Raw genomic sequence first — 22377 nt, forward strand, 5'->3', positions numbered from 1 at the left:
GCCGCCACCCGCCACGTCGGCCCCACCAGCCCCAAGCCCCCCGCCTCAGCCCCACCAGCCCGGACTCCGAGTCCTCTGCTTCAGCCCCGCCAACCGCGCCCCCAAAGCCCCGGTCCCGCCTCGTCCCCRGGAGCGGGAGGGTCCCGTAGCTCCCCGGCTCACCTCCCAGTAGATGTCATCCTCAAAGCAGGTCTCGTCGGCGGGATCRCCCCAGATCGGCAGCTTCAGGATGCCTCCTGGAAGCACCGAAGCGGGCTGTGAGGCAGGGGGACACGARCTCCCCAGGGGTGTGGGGCAGGGCTCCCTCCCCGTTGTGCAGAAGTAACCCTGAGTCAGTCCCCAGGACCCTTTGCTTGGGGTCTTCCCTGGTCTCCTCTCCCTGCTGACCAGACGGGTCCAATTTCCGGGCTCTCTGTCTGGTTCTAGCAGGGGGACTCTCAAAGGAGCAGGTCTCTGCATCATGCAGTACCAAGACAGTGACTATCTGGGGGAGTAGATGTTTCCTCTCCTCTTAGCCATGAACTCCATGAGACTACTGACAGCGGGCAAGTGGGCCCTAAGCAGAGACCTGCTGCTTGCTCGCAACCCTGAGCTATCCCAGCAGAGGCCATCCTGATTGAGAAGGTGGGAAGGAGGCGAGACAGGGTTTCTGCCATGCTCCAGCTGCCCACAAAGCGGCAGCAATGACATGTTGGATGGGAGAAGATGGCTAGAGTCCCCRAGTCCAGACAGCAAAGGGCACAAAGTGAATGCTATCATGTTGCTTAGGGCTGGACTAATGCAAACTCCAACCCTATCTCCCTGCAAGCAGAAACCAAGGCTGTGATCTGACCCACACTAGAACTAATTCCCCTTTTCTCTAAACCAGTGTGCATTTGCTGGGATTCAAGAGTCCCTCTCTGCTGCCCTGTTCCCTTTACTCCTGTGGGCTTTGGGACAGTCCTATCTGCAGGTTATCACAAGTGATGCAAGCAAGCTTAGGATTCGGTTCTGTTGGGGGGAGCAATCCTTGAAACTTAAGTAGGAAGAATCTACCTGGCCAAAGAGAGGAGTACATGGACGCCCAGGTCAACCACAGGCTGGCCTCAATCCTCCCCTCTCCATGCTCCCCTCCTGCTTACCTACAAGGGCCCCCCCAGCAAAAGCTATGACCAGAGATACAACAATGCCGGCTGCCTGGAAACCTCCTTGGACACTAGGTGTCCGGGTCCTGTAGCTGCCAGTGAAGTCAAAGGCCTTGATAAACCTGCAGAGGACAGAAGTGATTGCTTCCAGCAGACCTTTCCCAGATGGAGGAAAGCTGYGGTGAACAAAGCTGGAGAAGCAGTGTGCCCTGCTCCCTCAGGGCTTCCTCTTCTGCAGAGAACTAGAAGAATCTTGCAATGGCACAAAACAGTGTTCACTTCCTCTGGCCCCTTGGCAAAGCTTTAATGAGGAGAAGCAGCCCAAAATATAAACATTTACTTTGGATTTCAGATCTTACCTTTACCTGACCCCCCAAACAATGCAGAGATAGAAAGAGGAACCTTCCCCATTTATTGTGCCCCAGAACAATGCCAAGGATTGGGGTTATGGCTTATCTTTTGAGGACACCAGAGGAATGTCAGCTACAAGAGATTAGCCTTTCACAATTCAGCAAACCCAAATTAGCCAGTGCAGTGTGTATTCTTGAGAGAAAGGGACAATTCTGGACACGAAGCAAAGGCTATTTATTAATTGATGCTGTCTTCCGGCCCAAGGAGCCCCAACTAAAGAGTTATGGAAGAGTTTAAAGCTGCCTTACCCTTCCTTTCCATACACATCTTCTGTGGCTGCAGCTGCAGTAATGGCTCCCACAATGCCCCCAATAAGCCCCGGCATGCCATGGAGGTTGTGGATGCCACATGTGTCCTGGATGTGCAACCTGGACTCCAAAACAGGCTATGGGGAAGGGAAGTAGAGAGAGATCAGGAACCTGAACACAATCTTAGAAAGGAATTAGTTCCTTCTATGGAGGACTCAGATTGGCAGGGAAGGARGAGTGATATTCTGGGTCCCATTCAAGAACTAAAGGCTTGCAGACAATGACTGAGCCAAGCTTAAGGTGAAATAAAAACCTCCAAACACTCTCTTATTCGGGCCTTCCTGAGAATTTCGAGGCACTAAATGGAGTCAAATGCATCCATAAGGGGCAGTGGAAAGCARCAACCTCAATGGGAAATAAATTAATTCCTAGTGTCCTTAGCAGGACCAGGGCAGCAATTCCCCACACAGCACTCACCGTGAGGTAGACATACCCCACTGTGGACACGATGCCACAGATGAACCCAACGATGAGGGAGCCATAYGGAGTCAGCATCATCTCCGCACTAGTGCCCACAGCCACGCCACCAGCCAGTGTTGCATTCTGGATGTGAACCTGCAGAAATAACCATCCTGTGTTATCATCTCAGAGAGATCCCAATTGCTCAGGGATGTGAGGATGGTAAAGCAGGAGAATCAGGTCTAAAAATGTTTCCAGGGGAAATATCAGGGCCCATTTTCCTGCTTGCTAGAGAAAAACAGGAGGAGAACAGCCKGCCTTTGTTGTAGCACCACAGTGCATAGACTCCCACTCTCCATACCACACACACTCTTTGCATCCACAAGTCTGGGTGGGGAGTTGTGATGAGATGGATATTGTCTCACCCATGTGTCACGCAGGCTCTGCTGTCACACAGTTGTGCTCCCACACACACAATATGTACAAGTCAGCCCCCTGACTGCTTACAAGCTGCCACACAAGCCTGCTTGGCTTGTTGGAGAATGCTGCCAAACACAGCTCTGCAACATGCCCATCAGAAGCTCTCTTGGYGCAGCACATCAATGTGTGTATGGTCCTGCTGTGCCTTAGGTCCACCATGTGCAGGGCATCAGCTAGTTCTTTCCCCGCATGCCTTGAGCGCCACAGGACTCACTACCTGCCTGCTTATTCCAAGTAGCGTCTGGTTTTCTGGCTGGGGGCTGATTGTACCATCATGCCCTGAAATGCAGTACCTTTTCAGCAAATGAAAAGTAGCAGTCCATTTCTGGCATCTTAATCAACTTAGTGACAAGTCCTCTGTGTAGCACAAGGCTCTTTGCTCCCAGCTTACCATATCAAGCTTGCCTTTCTTCTGCAGCATGCTGGAGAAGGCCATTGTAGTCAGGACACAAGCAGCCAGCGAGCAGTATGTGTTAATGGCAGCTCGGTGCTGGGCATCCCCRTGTTCAGAAATTGCTGAATTAAAACTGGGCCAGTACATCCACAGATACAGGGTACCTGATGTGATGGAGATTGGGGAGACAAAGAACAGAAAGGAAAAAGAAAGAAKACAGGGATTGAAAAATTCCTAAAAGGATGATCTTTCTTCGCACAGAGAAGCTGAATCACTGGGTTCACTAGTCCTGCTGCCCTATCACTGTTCCCCCCACAGCATCAGGAGACACTGGCAGAGAAGGGAAACCAAAACACTTACTTGTTTTCTCTAGCACCATCTCAACCCAGGCCCTGATGAAGGGTGCTGCATAGCYCTGAATTGTCAAAAGGTGGGATATAGCATTCCTCAGCACCAGGCCCTAGTTTCAGTCCAGTTTCCCCAGAGACAGGAGGGGCAAGCTTACTGTAGCTGAGCAGTACACAAATACCAACTCCACCAAGGCTAGGGTTGACTCACCGATCATAGCGAAGAGGTCAGAGTGGTACACAGAGCCCTGCTTGTCCTTACTCTGCTCCAGGTTGGGTCTGTATAGGATGCTTGTTACRGTCAGGCCAAAGTAGGCCCCAAAGGTGTGAATGGTCATGGAACCACCAGCATCTTTAACCTACAGCCATAGAAAGCAGAAGTACCCTTCTGGAATCTCCATTCATTCTAGAAGAGAGATCTGGTTTGCATCATGCCCATCTTGTCTGTCCAACTTCCAGCCTGCAATTAGTCGTGGGGAGAGAGGGACAAAAATGCTCTGGTTCTGCTAGTTATCCTGCTCTTTTGGTCCTGTGTATGGCCATACCATTCCTCTTAGCTCCTCCTTGGTAGGTATGAAGGCAGAAGAGAACTTCTGACCTGTTCCAATGACAAGTGGTTTGCAACAATATTCTTAAAACAAATCAGGATTAACTTTCTTCCATCATCAGCWGATGACATAGTCACAGGACTGAGCACTAAATACAGAATAATTTATCCCTTTCACCTCAGGATTCTTATACAAATATTGAAAAGCCACAAGTATTACAAGCACTTCCCCTTGAACACYGATGATGGTTGTTGTGAATGCAGACTTCCTGCTAGCCTGTGAGGGATCGGATCAAGAGTTCTTGCTGTCCCTGAATGTCCTGGCAGTGGGGAATGGGCTTAGCATGGTGGCAACAGGCCACCTTTGATAAAGCACCCCAGTAACCTCTCTCTGGATCTTTGTTCTCCTCTTCTCCTCTGCCTTATAGCCTCAAATATTTGTGGTTGTGGTTGCATCACTTTTCTACTTTTCTATCTGCCTCAGGACTGCTGCAGCTACTGCAGTTCTCTCTTGTTAGCTGCATTTGCCCAGAGCTGATGTCAGAAGCATCACCTCCAGGAATGGAGTAAGAAGCAGACACACAAGACAGCGAGGGCTGAACCTCTGTGCATGGGCACTGCCTGGACTCATTTACATGATGTAATGAACCTGGAGGGAATCACAGAGGGTATTTCAAAGGCACACAGTGAAAATAATCATCATGCTGTCAGATGAGAATTCCCCTTTTCACATCACTGCTGATAAGCATTGGAGGAGAATCCCTGCCTTGTATTTCAAACTACCAGGCTACTGGCTCTCCAAGAGTTCCTTTTCCCCAGTGTGMGAGTTACTCTAGGGTCCTCATTGCTCAGGCTCTCCTACTTTCTTTCTGGTTCTATAAGTGCATTCTTATCCCTCACACCAAGAAAATGAAATTCTGACTGGCAATTAGAAATAAATGAAGTTCTAGTTCTCCCAAGGCTTCAGCATCCTTTCCTTCATGCCAGGTTGGCTCTCACATGTACTCAGGTCTTTTGGAAGCCTCTTCACTTTCCAGCCCCTCAAACCCTCTCTCAGACTGCAAGAACTCAGCCTCCGTTAGCAGACATCTCATCCACTTTGACATCTGTTTTCTTTCAACAAAGCCCATATTCCAGCAGGGGAAGCAGCCACAAGGGAAATCTTTGACAGGATAGAGTGACTGGCCCTTTGTGTCAAGACTCCTCGGCCGCCTTGGGAGCCTCAACAGAGGTACCCAGTGCTCTGGACTCATCAGGCTTGTATGTAAAACCCTGGGAAATCTCCTTTCTTAGGGAAAGGAGAGGCCAGACCACAKGGGAGTGGCTTCTGCCATCCCCCTCCTTTCTAACGCTTTTACTTTTTCTGCCTAAATTATTGCATTTCAAATGCTTATGAAAGCAAGGACTTGSTGGAGCCTTAGCAAAGGGAGACATATTTAAGAGACATGCAGAGAGGAAGAAACAGAACCAAGTTGGTGCTGCCCTAAAGAAAAGCCTTACATGAAGCAGGTTGAGGAGGATGTACTCATTCACTGCAAAGAGTGTGACTTGAAACAAAGTCATGACGAGGAGCTGTATGGGGCTAGTTTTGCCCAGGATGGCCCCAAAGGCAATGCACACTGAGCCCACACAGAAATCAGCATTGATCAAGCTGAAAAAGAGAAAGGAAAATTATGGTTTAATAATGAAGTACTATCCCCTAACTCACCCTCATCCACCCTTGGCTCTAGAGAATCCCAGCCCAGGACACACGTGATTAGGAGCCAGCCCTGGATTTCCCATTAACCTTCCTCACATCTGGACATACTGTCCAATTAAGATGCTTTCTCCCAGATTATTTGAAYAATAAAATGCAGGATTATATAAGTTTTTAGCACTGGGGTCTCTGGTACTTGGCTTGGGGAGTAAGGAATGACTCTCATTCATTCGTTTCAAAYTGATCAGTACTCCCATAATAGCAGCCACCTTTAGGGTAAAAGGTGGAAAGCGACTGAAGGTATGCAGAATGCCACTCTGCTGCATTGGTGGAGGGAAATTGGCCAAAGAGCTTTCCTTATACAATATGCTCTTTAGAGCTCATGGAAGGAAGACAATAGTTGCAAGACTGTCTTCTGCCCATAACACAGGGACAGGTGCTCCCAGCTCCTAGCCTGGCTCTCATCCCAGCTCTTCCACTGCTTGGCCGAGAGGTGGTAACCCAGAGCCCGTATCTCTTCTTACTTCTCCACTCCAATCAGGATCTTTCCAGTCTTGAAAGAGTGGAACCAGCCTTGCATCAGGACAGCCCACTGGATCCCAAAGGCAGCGAGGAGGAAATTGAAACCCACAGCTCCAAATCCATAACGCTTGAGGAACATCATGAGAAAGCCAAAGCCCACAAATATCATCACATGGACATCCTGGAAAGCTGTGCGGAGGGAAGGAATCATCAGCTCTACAGGGGAACACAGGGCCACAAATACCATTTGAATTCAGCAGAGCAGAGAAACTAAGCATGTCAATGACAGTAGGGAGGAAAGTCAAGGGAAAATTGGAATATGTGTGTTTGTCACATGCCCGCTCATTCTGATGATGGCTCAACTTTTGGAAACTGCCTTTTGGTTAAAAAGATCAGTCTTGAAAGCCAAAAAATGTTTACTAAAAGCAGTTTGCAAGGGAAGATTGGAGAGTCTAAAGGAGTATTCAGAGGAAAACATTTTTGTTTTCAAAATATTGTATTCAAAATATTTTTTCCYTTTTGAAAAAGTGCAAAAATGTCAAGTAAAATGAACAGTGCCCGAGTTTGGTTAAAAGCAAATGAATGGTTATTTTGAGTAGGCCCATCTTACCAAGGGTCCTGGCCCTGTTGATGGCTTGCAGCAAGTATTTAGAGAAGAGTATAATAACAATGAAAACTTAAATTAAAAAAAAAAAGAAAACAGTAAACTGTAATTTTTCTGYCCATCAACCTCTGCAGGCCAACCCACAGCACAGTGCTTGTAACCATTACTTCTTCCAGCTGTCAGAGCTAACCTTGCTGAGAGAAGTGGTGACTGMTGGGATTTATAGTGATAGCTATGCTACTGTTTCTGGCTTGTTCCCTTTAACAGATCTAATGGGTCTCCCTCTGACATAGGAACTTGCATTGGGGAAGATGAGCTCTGAACAGTGCTGTAACAGAGGCGTGCTCTCCCTCTCCTGTTGTAGTGGAGACTCTTGCATCACGGAAGTCAGAGGCAAAATATGCTTGACACCAGGATCTCACTTTCTGAGAGTTTCACTGCTTAATTGTTCCCTTCAGTATGGAGCAAAAGCCATCCTCACCAGAGACATCCAGTTCTTCCAAGAGTGCTCATATCTACTAACTCCTGTCCCTCAGATGCCCTTCCCCGGGGGAAACTGTACCTGTGGGACTGTGAGTCTCTTGAGAGAAATTCTTGGTGCAATAAACCTGGTTTACTTTTTAATGTTGCATTGTTACTTTCAGATAAGGATCACTTTGCAATTAAGTGAGCTGAAAAGCTGCATAATTACAAATTAAATCATGCATACTCTCACACTGGAGGCTGCTCTGCCCATTAAAAGAGCAGGACACCCAAGGCTGAGTTTCCCTGCCAGCGGATAACCACCAGCAAACCAATACTGTAGAAGAGGTGAACAAAGCAAATTAAGAGCTACATCAGCAATTTTGCATTATGTAGTGCACAAAACACTATAGCTCTGTAGCCAGCAAAGACTGTGTGCCTCAGAGTAGGTGTAGGCTCAGAGCAAAAGAAATTCAGCAGCTGAGAATCTGCTCTACCCCTAACCTGTGCTGGCCCTTCAGCATTCAGAGAGCCCAGCAGCTCCTGAATCAGCTCCTACAGGGACAGTGGGACTGTATCCACTACTTCCACTAAAGGCTGGATGAGGATTTGGGTGAGATGTAACTCTGCAGAAGTCTTAGCTTCTGTCCATTGGTACTTTCCAAGATCTCGCAACTTGTATAARGACAAGCATTTCAACAGACTCCAGCAGTGTAGTGCCAAGTTGCAGAGACAGGTCAATTTTCTTGTTTTTAAAAATGCTCCCCACACTAATGAAATTCCTTGCAAAGAAGCAAGGAGACAAAATCTGCAGCTGACACTGTTCAGCAGAGGTAACTTCAAGTGCACTTCTCTACATGTGCTAAGAACGAGTCTTCATAACACTGATTTTACCATACAATCACACACACTTTCCCTTTGCAGCTGTATTTATTCTCACCACCTCTCTTCTCAAGGATAAGCAGCAAAATACATGACTGGAATGATCTGCTGCCACTTGCACTATATATTCCTGCTGAATCCTTCTGAAAGCAGAAATATGTAGGTCAAAATTAAGGTCACAGACTGTGCAGCCTCCAAAAACACAGAGGATTCTGATTGTTTGTTAGATCCTGTACAAACATAGAAAGAAGAGCAGGTCTTTCCTCAAACTGCATGTAATCTAAAGCCTTGCATTTGTTTTGTCTTAAGAATAACACATTTTGTGACTCACAAATAGCCCAGGGGCTTCTAAGCCCTGAAGTTTTTGTGACATTGCTTTTATGGGAAGGCAATTGCCATTGCTACAAGAGGAAGTGATTGGGCTTTGGGAATACTACCTGTACTGAAGAATCTCATTTATTTCCCCTAGAAAGCAGATGATTCATCCATTATGAAATATCAATATATGATTCAAATTAAAAGAAATTGTAGTGCTGACTGGAGTTGAACTGGCAATCGTGGAACTGGGCACCACTAATACAACTGCACACAGCCTTCCTCCTGCCTGGATTTCCTAATCATCTCTGGGCTTGGAGGACTCTTCAGTTTGTCATGCCTTTCCCACTGCAACATCTTTGCTATTGTAGTACAGGTCCTGTGGACAGTAGCAGTCACAGAAACATTAAGGCAGAAGATCTGCGTGTGTTTAACTATCTCAGTCTCTTCTAAGCAGAGCTGGATGGAGACAAAGATCAAAATGACAGGGCTTGGTCATCTTGCCATGTTTGCCCATTTTTGCAGAGCGAGAGCAAGAGAGCGCATGCAAGAAAGAGAGAAAGTATATTTCTGACTAGATAATGGGGAAAAAACAGCTCTGGCTTTGGGCACATGAGCCCTTCCTCAGGTCTGAAATAGAAACAGAATTCAAAGTTAAACTGAGAACAGTTGCTCTGAAGTTGATTTAACTATGAGACTTTGTTAAGCCATTTGACGGAGAATATTTAGTACTGTGGAGCAAAGCTGGGTTATGAGCACAAAAGAGATATAACATTGCTAGCTTCTACAAGCTCCTTGGCCTAAAACCTCACCTTCCTGACCTTGTCCCAACATTACAATGACAACAACAGCCCTTGTGCACTGCTGTCACTTCACAAAGACCTGTATGGTGTTAGTCCAAAGGGCAGGATCTTGACAAAGAGCTCAGGGGAGTCATGGCCTTAGACTAACGAGCATGCCAGCTGAACAACTAGTTTTTGTAAACAAATCCTTCTCTGAAATAGCTAATACTCAGCAGGTACGTGTTTCTATAGCTCCTTTGATTTAGAAAGTGTTTTTAATGGAAATGTTCTAAATAGATCCATGACTCAGGGCTGTTGCTTCCTTGGAAACAATTGCCTACAGAAGCAAAGTGCTTCCAATGGTTGACAAAGATGACAATCAGCACTGGAGATCAAATCCAGCCAAACACACTGCCTGGTCAAAAAAGCTTTGAGCTCCTGAAAAAACCCTACCCCTAATATGATACAGTGACCGGAGAGCCCTAAGAACCTGGCAGGTCAGGAGATTTCCAGCATCAAAATGGCTGTAACTAAAGGCTGATTTACTAGTGAGGGGGAGGATGTAGGAAGGGGAGGAAGATGTCACAGAATCTAGACAGCTGTTCCTCTGTATGCACAGAAAAGTTTGCTCTGATCCAGAGCCAAGGGAGGAGGCAGCAAGCTGAAATTTGAAAGGTGCTGAGAACACGTCAGCCCTATTCCTGGAAAAAAAGAYGTAATTTACTGGTGTCATAGTACCCTGTTGACAGTGCTTGAAGAGCACTAGGAAGCCACAAGGCTTTTCTCTTGCTCTTCGGTAAGTCTCRGACCAGCCCCAAGGCAAAAGCTTGATTCTCCAGGAGCAGGTGGAGACATCAGCTCTGACAAGCTGTGTCCCAAGCCAGAAATATCTGGGAAAGATGAAAGAAGCACTTGGCAAGGGCTTGTCCTTCTAGACCTTCCCCTTCACCTTCCCCKAAATCCATGCATAGAGCTGTGGGGCAATGAAGCCATTTTCTGGGTAGTGGGTACGTGCTGAGCTTGTTGTAGCAGAGATCAAACAGCGGTGTTCATTCATGTAACATGGAAGATCTAAGCCCATCTCTCACTGCCCTTTCTGAGGCCTGCCCTTACTTTTCCTGCTTTCAGGGACAGTGGTCTCTGGAGCTTGTCCAGGAGCCCACCTCTATCCTTGAGCTAGCAAGCACCTCTCCAAATTACAGCCCTCACCCACAAAGAACAAGGTTCTGGGAAGACCTTAAGCTGCACAGCCAAAGAGCAGAGAGATGGGTTGGTCCAGCAGGAGGGACCCTGTAGTTGGGCTGGGATGCTGGGGACGGTAGTGCTAAAAGCAGCATTTGCAGATACATGTGAGGGATGCGGCCAGTCAGCACTCAGACTAGGGTTCCCAAATACTCACATGGRTATCGGAAGTAGAAATCATTCTCTATGTCACTGGTCACATTCATCTTTTGCTTCTCTTCCTCCCAATGTGCATCAGCTTCGGGACCGAAGCGCACGAAGACCCCAAAAAGGACGATCATAGCCACCTCCCAGAGGAGGCAGACAAGCGGGAGCCGCCAGCGCATGTACGTGTTCTTCGCCATCCCCTGGTGCCTCGGCCGCTCCATCCACAAAGCTCCCCGGGGAGCTGGCACAATGTGTAAGCCTGCGTCCCCTGCATCCGTGGAAGGCAGGCGACATATATAAGTACGAGAGAGCAAGGTGGGGCCCAGGGAGGTGCCTCTGGCAGGATCACGTTTCAGAGTGCGGGAGGTTTGACAGACTTGCTTTCACCTTTCTTTCTCTCCAGGAGGAGGGATGGGTCTCCAGCACCTTTCCTCTAAGCTGCTCCAAACACTTCTGAGCCCTGCCTCTGCGGGTGACTGCAGGAGGCGTGAGGCAAGGCAGGGAGTGGAGCCCAGGCATCCTGCCTCCTGCTCTGCCCTGCCCTACACCCCTTCCTTTCCCCTTTCAGGATTAGAACTGGACCCAGGCGTCCTGACCCTCAGCATCCGTCTCCCTGAGCAGCCTCCCTTCTTACACGACACAGTGGGGCTGGTGGCCTGCTTCCCTTGTCATGGATCTGGCTCTGCAAATGCCCTTTCCCAGCCAGTATAGAGGATGAAGGCAGGGTGCCCCTCACCCAGGAATCAGCTGTCCCACTCGCTCCTCACAGGTCCCTCTTGTGTCACAGGGCAGAACGGCAGTCCGGGGATGCCTTTCTCCCTATGGGTGGGGAAGGGTGGTAAAACCTTTCTCCTCCTTGCTTTCTGGCATGCATCTGGACAGTCAATCACACCTTGTAAGCTAGGGTGAAGGTAAATGGGGCTGGGCCTGCCACCCCATGCGGGGCAACTCCCAGAGCCTATTGGGCAACACCAGACTCACAGGGGCTYGTTTCCCCCATCAGCCTCTGCCAGGCTCTGGATGCAGAGCTGGGGAGATGCAGCCCTGGCAGAGCTGCCAGGAAGTTGGGGGCTGCCCACTCCCTTTTCACTGCACTGTGGACAGTTCTGTCCAACCAAGGGCAAATTGGCTGAGCCCAAGGTCCAAATTCCCTTTAAATGACCAGGAAAAAAAACAAATTGTGGKGCCTCCCCATATCCTTCTCAAGGCAGCCTGAATCACTGGGTTGGGCATGAGTATTRCAGTATATGTTGGGGAAAGACGTTTGCGGCACTGTTCCAGGAGGAAGAGGAAGATAAATGCTTTAAACCAATGCCAGGATCATGTAGACATGCAATGGGCCTGCCAAGGCTGCCATATATTTACAGGGATAGAGAACTGACATATATCCTTTCATTTCCCAACGTGTTTTACCCAGCACATCATCCTGGCAAGACGAGCTGAGCTGGGACTGGCACAAGCTCTATGAACCAGGGCAGTAGCTCTGAGACAGTGCCAGAAATGRGATTGGAGACCTCAGTGCCTTGCAGTCTCCAGATGGCTTGGCTCCTCCAAGCACCCTTGGAGAAAGCACTGTTGCCTAGCAGGGCTCAGTTCAGCTTGGCCATGTCCCCTCCTCACAGCTGATACCTTTCTACCCCTCCAGTATGTTCACTGCATCTGCACTGCACTGTATTGGCAGTGCTGCATGGAAAAGAGGGGAAATCTACGGAGGGTCAATGGAAAAATGTGGATTTTTCCATTCCATGTGAAAGAGCACAAGACATTTCTGGTATGGGGCTTCCTTTAGTGCTACATTAATAAGCATAAACRCAACACTTGATTCTGCTGAGACTTGAAGCACTGTCAAAACAATGAAAACATTATGTGCTCTTTTCCCAAAGATTGAGGCAAGTCCTTCAACAGATCACAGTTCCTTYCTCTGGCTGAAGGTCCCAGAGTGCCTGTCAGTAGATAAAAGACTGCAGCCCAGGCAAGCTGCCCAAATTTGCTGATGGCATCTAACTGTGGCCTGCAGGCTCAGCAAATGGTATTGATTTMCATGTTAATAAGGCAATAATTTGAGTTTATCATTACTTCTTGTTTGCTTTCTTCTCAAAATGACAAATGGCAGAAAAATGCCATGGATAGTTTTGGAGAGACTGGTAGCAACACAAAATCATTCTCAAATCTCATTGGAGAGGTTTGGGCTCCATGCAGGCAGCATGGCAGAGGTATCTTTGGAAAGAGCTGAGGAAATGCAACTCAAAAGCAAAGAACACCTCTTTATTACAGAGGAATCCGMTAGCAAATTAAGATACACCATGGAGGGTCTGCTGGGAGAAAGACAGCAAGAAAGCCCTTGATGCTGCCCAACAGCTGAGCTATCTATGGGAAATGCATTACAGGCCAAAGTAGCATGTGAAATGAACTTTCTTTGCAAGGGATAAGGGAAAATATKTTATACATTGAAAAGGACTGAGCAATATCTTAAAACATGATCTTCTGGGCCAACATCAGTCCCAATATCTCAGCCTAGGGTACCAGGCTGGTTCCTTTAGCCAGACTGTAGGAGAGCACCAGGGCACAGGCCCTTCCTCCAGCTCCAKGGAACTGCTGGGAGGTTGGAGCCAAAATCCAGTACTGCACTTGTCTCTGCAAGGCACCAGACTGGCACTGCTCCCTTCCCATCCACAGAGAGGCTGAGGAAAAGGGAACCGATGGCTGAGRATTAGAGCTGGCACAGTGTTCCTGCAGGCTTGAAAGAGCTGGCTGAATTCCCTTTTCTAGGCTCTGGCCATGTGCTCATCACCAGGACAGTGTTAGGGACATGAGTGCAGGCAGTAGTTCCAAAATCTAGTGTGTGACTTGACTCTTACAGTGTGTCTGCACAACATGTTCCTGCCTGTCTGTTAGTGCTCACTGTGCACTAGCTGTCTTTGATGGTCTCCATAGGTCTCCATACCCTGAGGGTCTGTACCATCATGCTTATTATATTGAGGGACATGCTGCTTCCTGCACCAACAGGTCTATGTCTGCCCAGCCCTCTTTGGACCTGCACAAGCAGAGCCTCTGTCTGCTTCAACAGGACATGAGTCACTTAGTGGGGACGCACTGCCCTTGCACACCTCAAGGGTGCCTGCCTCACCTGGAACAAGAGCAGAGTTTGTTCTCCTGAGGATCATCAGTCCCTCTCGGGATGCTGTTCAGAGCCCTCTGCACTATGTTTTTGGACCTCCCATAATACATGGATTCTGCAGGCCATGTTCAGCCATACAGACTAGGAGGCTAGAAAGCAGCTGAAATCCCTAAACAATACCTGAGCCCTAATCACAGGAAGCACTGTTGACAGTCGTATGTTCTCCTGCCAGCTACTTGGGAAGATCAGTCTTCAGCCCTGCCCTAGAGCAGGACAGCAAGACTGCTTAGAAGCTTCAATAGAAGGAGACAGAGAGGCACAAAGGAGCATTTTATAGCATAAGGGAACTTGCTAACTCCTGGCAGCATAGCCATCAGCAATTACTCTGTGTGATTGCCCTTTAGCAGGAGAAAGCAAACTGCAGCGCTTTCCAATCAGGGGTCTCATTGAACTGGCAGTATATGCAGAAAAGTAGCTTGCTAAGCCCTCTCCCTGCAGAGACAGAGAGCTGTGCTGCAGTCTGGGAGCCAGGGAGCTGCCGTAGTCCTGACAGTCCTGTACATTAGCCTTCCAGTTCTGCAGCAGCTCTGTTCACTGACCTCCTTCCTACCCACTCTATTCCCTGCCTCTCTCCYCTGTGTCTGAGCACAGCACTCCCTTTATGAAAGCAGAGGGCAAACAATAATAGCTTTTCCACTGGCCTGATAGTCTCACCTTGTTGCACCGCCTCGCATTGCCTCTCCTTATCAACCTGCAGATCAGCACTTTGCTGCTGCAGTGTGATCAGAGCCGGCATGCTCTGCTAGCTGCCCCCACGTACAGGGGCTGACTCCTTATTCACTCTCACCTGTCAACAGCGTGAGAGCCTATTAAAGGACTGGCTTCTCACGAGGCTCCTTTGCAGGGCCTGGGCAATACAAGAAAGGCTGACAGATAGCACTTCCTGCCACCAGCTACTGGAGAGGCTTGGGAACGCACCCTGACAGGGGGATAGTGCAGGATACATGCAGCATAGAGTCCTCTTGAACTTACATACCACTTAAAGAGGCAAACAGAAGGAGCTGGCCCCAGTGGGTTACTCTGATGATCAGCTCCTTGAGGAGAGGAACTTTACTGAGGTTCCTTCCTGCATGGCAGCCATACAACTCTGATCTGCCTGATCGGCCAAATCATTAGCAGAGACTGTAGGAAGTGATGCTTCCTTACACTGCCCAGGAGCAAAGCAAGTGAACAAGGGCTCCGCTAAGGTAGTGAGATCATTCTGGAGTCTGCGTTAGGCAAACCAAGGGGGCTATTAGGAGTGCTAAGGTCTACGGGGAGTCTCCTGCCAGCACAGCAGTCCCTGGCCTCTGCCCAACCCATGCTCCCTCTGATCAGAGATGCCTCTGCAGCTTTGCAGGCGGAAGGTTTCCTAGAGTGGGTTAGACCAAGTCCTTTGCATCCATCCTGTAAGGTACCTAACTGCATCACATGATGCATGGGGCATATTTCACACTCCAGTCATAAGTGCCAAGCTGCTAAAAAGTTTTGTTGGAAACTCCATGCAAGTATGAGCCAGTGCATGGCCTAGTAGAGGRACTGCTTGCCTACATCACCACTGAATTTGGCCCATCATGTCCTGTGCCCATTAGTGTGGCAGCTAAGTGCTAGATCTGTAGCAAGCTGCCCATCTACTTGTAATGCCAGATCCAAGTCCCCTCTCTGCGCCACTGGATCCCAGTGGCAGAGATGGCAGGAGATGTGAAGGAAGAGCTACTGCTGCAGGCAACCCCCTTCTCTCTGGCGGGGCAGTGCACCCAACACACACAATTTGCTTCCTCTCTTTCACAGAAATTAGGACCTTTAAGCCTCAGCGCACATATCCCCATGAGTGTGCAGGTGTCAATAAACTTATCTGGAGGCAGCACTGCCTTCATGGTACCCTGCTAACCCTGTAAGTAAATGGTTGCAGTTTAGTTTCAAAGTAATACTTTAGGTATGGTTAGCAGAAATGACTCAGGGAGGCTCTTCCAGCCTCTATCTGCCCTAGATCCCCTGAGAGAATCAGCTGGATGACTCAGGAGGGAGATGGAAAGGTATATTTGCCCTTCTGCTCTGGAGACTTGGSTCTAGGCTGGCACTGGTCAGGTCTAAGGTGCCTCAGGAGGGCTCTGGGTGAGAGTTGTACTGTACTGGCCCTAGCTGGGTTTCTCACTTTTATGAGCACTAAAAATATTTTAGAGATGCAATAACAAAACTGAAAATGCTCAGAAATCCCTCCTTCTTGCCTGGAGGCCTCACCCTGGAAAGGAGGAAATGGGGGCTCCTTGGTTCACTGCAAACTGTCTCAGTAGATTTTATCATCATGAATGCTGGGGCAAAGGGACGTATGCTTTGGCTCCAAGGGGTGACCCCAGACAGACCATGCTTGTGGAGGGAACATGGCAGGACATGTGCTGGTATGTCCTACAGGTATGCTGACAGATTGCAGGCTTTGTGGCCTTGCAAGCTCAAAGGAGATACCCAGGCATATGAGCAGGGACAGAAAGATGTTATCTTTGGCTTGTGGTGTCTGGGGATAATCTGCTTATAGAACTGATGTGGGGCTGTGTGGAGGAGTCAGCAAAGGAGAGCAAGCTGGGGCCTGGGGCRTACTGGGGAGGACAAAACTGGAAGTACAGTCTCCAGGGATGAATCCTGCTGCAGTATTGCAGGCCCTGGCCTGACAGGTTAAGCCCTAGCTGCTTAAACTCTCCTTAACCTGATTTATCTCCTGGCCACTCCAAGGATTCACTGGAATGAGGAGAACTGGGTGAAACCTGCCGATATGGGAACTTCGCCAAGGGGGAACAAAAGAGCAAATGGGGAGGGACGTGGAATTAGGCTAGCCCACGTGCAGCAGTAGAGCACCCTGGATTTATACCAAAGCTTGCGCTGGCCTGCCTAGCTCACTAGGAGCAGAATGGAAGCAGGTCAGATTCTCTTCTATTAAGATGGCCCTGAAGGAGAACCAAGGAATTTGCCTCATTTGCAGACAATTGCAATGTCTGACTGCTTCATCCCTAAGAGGCATCAGTGACCTAGCAGGTCACACTACAGTCAGGCCAAAGGCCTGGTTCTTGATGTCCAGGAAGCACAGACAATGTTCCCACCCTTGATCCATTTCCCTTCCTACAGCTCTCTCCCTTTTCAGAGTACCATTTGGAGAATTGTCAGAGAGCCCTTTGCACAACCTGGCTTGCTCTTCTGAGACTATGGGGCAAACCAGCATCAGCCACTGCCACTAACCTTTGCACATACAGCAGCACTGGAGGGAGATGGTATGGGGAAACCCAGAAGGTTTCATGCTGCGTAAGGAAGTCTCTGGGCCTTGTCCAGCTGTCAAAGGTGATTTGTATCTTCCACAGGTCCTTGAGGAGTGTCCTGAAAGCAAAGTATCTGAGTCAACTCAAAACAAAATTTTTTGGCTGGTTCAGCAGAACAGAAAACAAACTTTCCACTGGGGCTGAACAAAGTGTTGGTRCAATGAGAGATCAAGCGTTTCATTCAGGTTTGGGGTTTTGGAGCCCTTCTCTGAAATGAGGGCTTGCCACTAAATATCACTCAGCGAGAAATATTAGAAAAAGACCAAAACAAAGACTTTTCTAAGTTCAGAAAAATATTTTTTTGGGTCAAAGAGCCAACCAAATGTGAGCCCAATTTACAATTCTTTTTTCCTGTGCTCTTCCCCTCCTCCCRTGAAACTGCATTTACCATCAAGTAAATGATTGTCCAAACAGAATTTATCTCCTTCTGTTTGAAAGAGGAAAAGTCAGTGTCCTTGGGGAGCAGGTCAGAGAGGACGAATGCTGCAGTATGCAGCGCAAGCAGAGGACAGTGTGAAAAGTATGAGCGACTCAGGTTGACACACCAGAAAAACAAGCAGGTCACCAGGGCTCAGGCAATGTCTTTAATGGCTTCCTGAGAGCTGGATCAGTTTTAAGAACAAGTAAGGCAGGAAAGGACCAGGAGCTTGAACAGGAAGAAAGAGATCTCACACTCAGGATAGCAGTGAGGAGAGGAGAGACTGGCAACAGCATTTTGAACAGAACAACAGGRGGAAAATGCCAGTCAGGAAAACCAGGCAAGGGAAGGTACAGGCACCAAGTACCTCAAACAGAGGCAGGTCACACWAAGGTCCCTCCCAGAGGCCTGCCAGAAGCAGCAGGAACTGGTGTCCCAGTTCCTGGGGCACACCAAGCTGGGGCAGGTTCACAAGAGCCTCAACTAGGGCTCTGCCCTCCKCAGCAGAGAGCCCTGGTGCCAGCATGGCAGGGCAGTGGCATGAGCAAAGCTGTCGGCTCCTACACTCCCAGGCAGTAGTTCCCAGACCTAGGCCAGAGTGTGGTGGAAAGAGCAGCTCCCAGTGGCACTTTGCTGGGAAATTCCTCTGTGCCCCAAGTCTGTTTTCTGTTCCCAGGCAGTCCCTGATAAGGCAGGTTTTGGTTACACTCTGCTAAGTGTCCTCAGCAGGCTGCTGGGACAGGGTGCAGGCTGCAAGCTGCTGGATGGATGCCAGCTGCAGGAGCACAAATGGCTTAGCTCTTCTTCAGGGCTTGTAAAATTGAGGGATTTACTGACAAGGAACAGACCCCAGAGCAGTATCTTAGCCAGGACAGATGGACCCAGAGCAGCTGAAGGACCTGTGGCTCAGCCTGCCAGAAGTGGTTGTCTTCAAGCCCCACTGAGAGCCCCCAGGCTGGCCTGAGCCAAGGCTCTGCCCCGCACAGACTCTTTTGTGCAGTGCTACCGTGTAGATGAGGCTGCTCCTGGAGTTTCTCCATGGCTCCGAGCTGGTGTGACAAACCACCAGTGGAAAGAGCAGCATTATCTCTGGAAAGACCAATAAATGGCTTCAGAGTGGGTGGCTGATGGCACCTGCCTGAGCTTTGATTCCTTCTAGCTGTCAACCATACAGCCTCTATCCCTCCTCCAGCTCAGCAGGTCTTTGGCCAGGATTGAGCTCTCTGCTGATGTTCACCCCAACAGGAAGTGGGACTGGGGGTGCAGCACTGTCTCCAGCCACAACAAAGACTGGACACAGATGAGGGTTTGTTCCTTTCTTGTTCAAAGATTAAGAGGAAAGAGGGCAAGTATACCCAGAGGGATCTCATCAGAATGACTTGAACGATAAATGTTGATTGTGATACGTTGTTTACCTGAGGGGACTATGGAGCCAGGATCAGAAATCAGCACATCAGGAAAGTTAGCATATGAAGAAGTATAGTCAGGACATGATCTTCTCCTCTTGTTGCTCCCTCCCCTTTCCACTGAGGAATAACCTGCAGCACAGAGAGAAGCAGAGATGCAATGAGAAGCCATTTTTTCAGGCCTAGCACCTCAGGCAGTTATTTAYACCATAACAAAGTGTGCAAGGGCACTGATCTGATTTGCAGTATTTTACACCTGCCTTGCAGGGTACGGAGCACAAGAAAGAATCAAGTCCAACAAAAGAGTAGCAGAAGAGGGACTGAACTGAGATGCCTTCATTCATGGTCCTTTGCTGATGCTGGCTTTTTGCACTGATCCCACACCTACAAATCCACATTGTGTGAGATACAACAGTCTGTAGATCAGTTATAAACACAGCCCAGTCCTTCCCGTCACACCAGTGCTCCCYGAAGAGTCAGTGTCCTTCAGATCACAGACCCCTCACCACCCTTTTAGCCAGGGAAACCTGGTGYCCTTCCCATGCTCTTGGGTGGCAGATTTCTCCTACGCACTTGAGTGGATTAGCCTCTATTTCTAGCCCATTAAATCTGTTTGCATTCACAGTCTCTAATAAATCTGAATGCTCACTTTATTGCCTACTTGTCTTTGTTGCTTTATAAATACGACTGGCTGCTGGTGACACTAGTTTAAGCTGGGATATTCAAGCTGAGGAGAGAAGGGTGGCACAGGTTTCCAGGCAGCTCTGGTCTGTAGGGTTTCCTACTCCCTGTCGCATCTCCTGTTTCCTCAGTATGATCCATCAACATTTGGGTCACACCCAGACTGCTAAATACCCACAGGGTAAGATATCCTCCAAGACCTACAAATGGGCCATGTCTAGTGGGCCAGTTAGCTGATGAAAACACATGTTTTTTCTGTCCTCACTCTGACTTCAGTCCCCTGTGCATACCCAACCCTACACCTTTTCATCCAAGCCTGATTCCAGAAGCTCTGCTCTCTCCTTTGACATTGATCTCCATTCACCCAGCTTTCAGCTGACCCCAGCCACCCCATCTCCAGRGTGTTTTGTTTCTTCCAGCTCTAGCTAGCACTGCCCCTGCCCTRGTTTTCTTCAACTGGTAGCCTCCCACTCTGCTCTCTCTCCAACCCCCTTGAGAGCCCTGTTCCTCTGGTCTCCTGCCATGCTCCCTTCCTGGGTCCTGGCATCAATGCCTCACTTTCTCTCATCTCATTTTTTTTTCAGCTGCCTCAGGTTGGCAGGAGATGTGCTGAATTCAAATGGAGGTTATGTAAAGAAAGGTCCATCAGGACATTACACATAAGAGGGGGCACAACATCTGGCTCARGCAGTCCCTAAACAATGGGCTATTGGGGTGGGAAGTTAAACTTGGACAAGAATCTCTTCTCATGAACCAGCTACTCTCAGAACTAGAATCCTGAGCTAGATAAGTGGTTGTRTTGCTCCTAGATGGATCTTGCATTGGCCTCAGGATCTTCTGGGGTGACTTAAACATGAGGAAAAGCTCAGGAGAGGCATCTCTGCCCAGGAATGTTCTATACCAGCCTAGGCATAGGACTTTCAGGATAGCTGGGCAGGGCTCCTGCCATTCCCAGTCCCTTGTCCCTTCTGCTTGGTGCCAGTGAGGAGGAGAGCTGCTTAGCCAGCYTACCATCAGCCAGCATCCTCCGTGCAGCTCCAGGTAGTAAACAGGATGGAAGCTGCAGAGGACTATTTTTTAGACCAGTATTGACCTCTAGTGGCTAGTAGAGCCTGGATTYGTGAGCAGCTGGCGTATCTAGCATCATGCTCCAGTCCTAGAGCACAGAGTCAGCTTGAGCCCAGCCTGGCCACCACAAACTCAGAGCTATGGATCCATCTCAGACCTGCAGTGTCCAYTACAGGGCTGCTCCAGGCCTCTGTGCCTTGTGCCTTAATCTTCCCGCAGAGGAAGGGAATTGGTTCAGCCATATGATGATTTTTGGTACATAACTCCTAGGAATGGGGGTGTTGATCACCATGAATTGCATCATCTAGGAGAAGGTGACTGTTCTCGGTCACACAGGAGTGTCTACAGCAATATAGGCACATGTAAACAAAACAAGGAGAAGCTGTTTCTTTGTTATGCAAAGAAACCCAGAATTCTGCTGGCAGAAGAAACATACTGACATGAATGATATGTATAAAGAGTAGYAAACACAAGGTATATGACTCTGCAATCAGATAAGCTCTGGCCTAAGGACTGTTCTTAAAACAGGAAGCAGCCACAAGCTTCAAAAGTAACCTGAAACCAGAACAGATAATTACTGAGAAATACATAATAAGATATCATATAGTAATCTCACCTGCTAGGGAGCTGAGGTCACCTCTCCCCAAACTTTCATTCCAGAAAGCRCATTTTAATATCTCATTATGGTAGCCTTAGCATGATTTGCTTTTATTTTTAGAAGGGACATTGCCTCTGTTGTGCAATAGTTGTGACAGTCTTTGTATCCCTGCCTTGATATCATCTGAACTGACTCCTAGCTTCAAGCCTCCAAAAAGCACGTGACTTCAGAAAGTTTTCCARTATCCACTTCTTTTTATGTGGCTCCCAGAGCGTCACCTTCTTCAAGTCTGTCCCTCAAAACCTGGAAGATGCGCAATAAAACCACAAGCAGTCACAGGACGCAGAGGCAAGGAACACCCACACGCTGGAGCACTGCAAGGTCCAAGGAGCGTTTTCAAGGGGATCCTTGTCTGTGAAGAGAGGGGCGTCCTGACGTCGCTCAGAAAGAGCGAGACCAGGACCAGGCACGGATCACTTACAGCCGAAAGCACACGGCTTCTGACGGCCGTAGGTGTTTTCTTCTGAAACGGGCTTTCACCTGAAATACAGATTTTAGGTAGTTCCAGGCCAGKGCTCGGTAAGGGGGCAACTAGGGTTGCGCAGGCATCGCCAGCATCCTTCCTGGGCCTGCCCCCCCAGCGTGCTCGGAGACCCCAACTGCCACACTGACGTCACGCTGCTGACATCAGTGCGGCGTCACGCCCGACGAGCGAGGCAAGGAAATGACATCACTGTCACGCTCACGCGCCCCCTTCCGCCTTTAAATTTTAAATTCGCAACGGCGGCCAATCGGCTCGCTCCCGCGGCTGGCCCCGCCCCTCCTTCGCGCGTCATGGCCATTCGCCAATGGAATGACGCCCTCCCCGCCCACCCGGGTTCCGCCAATCAGCGAAGAGTACCGCCCAGAACGCCAGCGCCGCCCCGCCCTTTTGCCCGGGCTTTCCCCTGAGGGCGCCAGCGCGGGCGCCGCGGCGGGCCAATGGGGAGCGGCGCGGGAAGGGGCGGGCCTCGAGGCGCTAGCCAATGAGGGCGCGAGGAGGTGAGCGCGCCAGCAGTTGGATCGGGCGGCGATGGCGGCGG

The 22377-nt window shown here is 49.2% G+C and overlaps 2 protein-coding genes across 2 annotated transcripts in view; one reads left to right on the plus strand and one right to left on the minus strand.

Annotated features, from left to right (window-relative positions):
- Positions 1 to 1761: 1761 nt before the first annotated feature.
- RHCG (Rh family C glycoprotein) lies at positions 1762 to 21324 on the minus strand. The gene is made up of 9 exons (XM_085308678.1): positions 21314 to 21324; positions 18958 to 19080; positions 17048 to 17182; positions 6231 to 6417; positions 5511 to 5661; positions 3675 to 3822; positions 3114 to 3280; positions 2261 to 2398; positions 1762 to 1920 (listed from the first exon to the last, which is right to left on the minus strand). Exons 3-9 carry the CDS (start codon positions 17103 to 17105, stop codon positions 1780 to 1782), a joined length of 990 nt encoding a protein of 329 aa, XP_085164804.1. The 5' UTR covers positions 17106 to 17182; positions 18958 to 19080; positions 21314 to 21324; the 3' UTR covers positions 1762 to 1779.
- Positions 21325 to 22148: 824 nt separating this feature from the next.
- The window catches only part of TICRR (TOPBP1 interacting checkpoint and replication regulator), an 18469-nt gene continuing 18240 nt past the window's right edge, over positions 22149 to 22377 (plus strand). Inside the window, exon 1 of the mRNA XM_085308757.1 lies at positions 22149 to 22336. Within this exon, the coding sequence (XP_085164883.1) occupies positions 22149 to 22336 (188 nt within the window). The remainder of the gene's footprint in view (positions 22337 to 22377) is intronic.

Source organism: Rhea americana, unplaced genomic scaffold (genome assembly GCF_003343005.1).
Source record: "Rhea americana isolate MKP2758 unplaced genomic scaffold, rheAme1 scaffold_28, whole genome shotgun sequence".
Classification (NCBI taxonomy): domain Eukaryota; kingdom Metazoa; phylum Chordata; class Aves; order Rheiformes; family Rheidae; genus Rhea; species Rhea americana.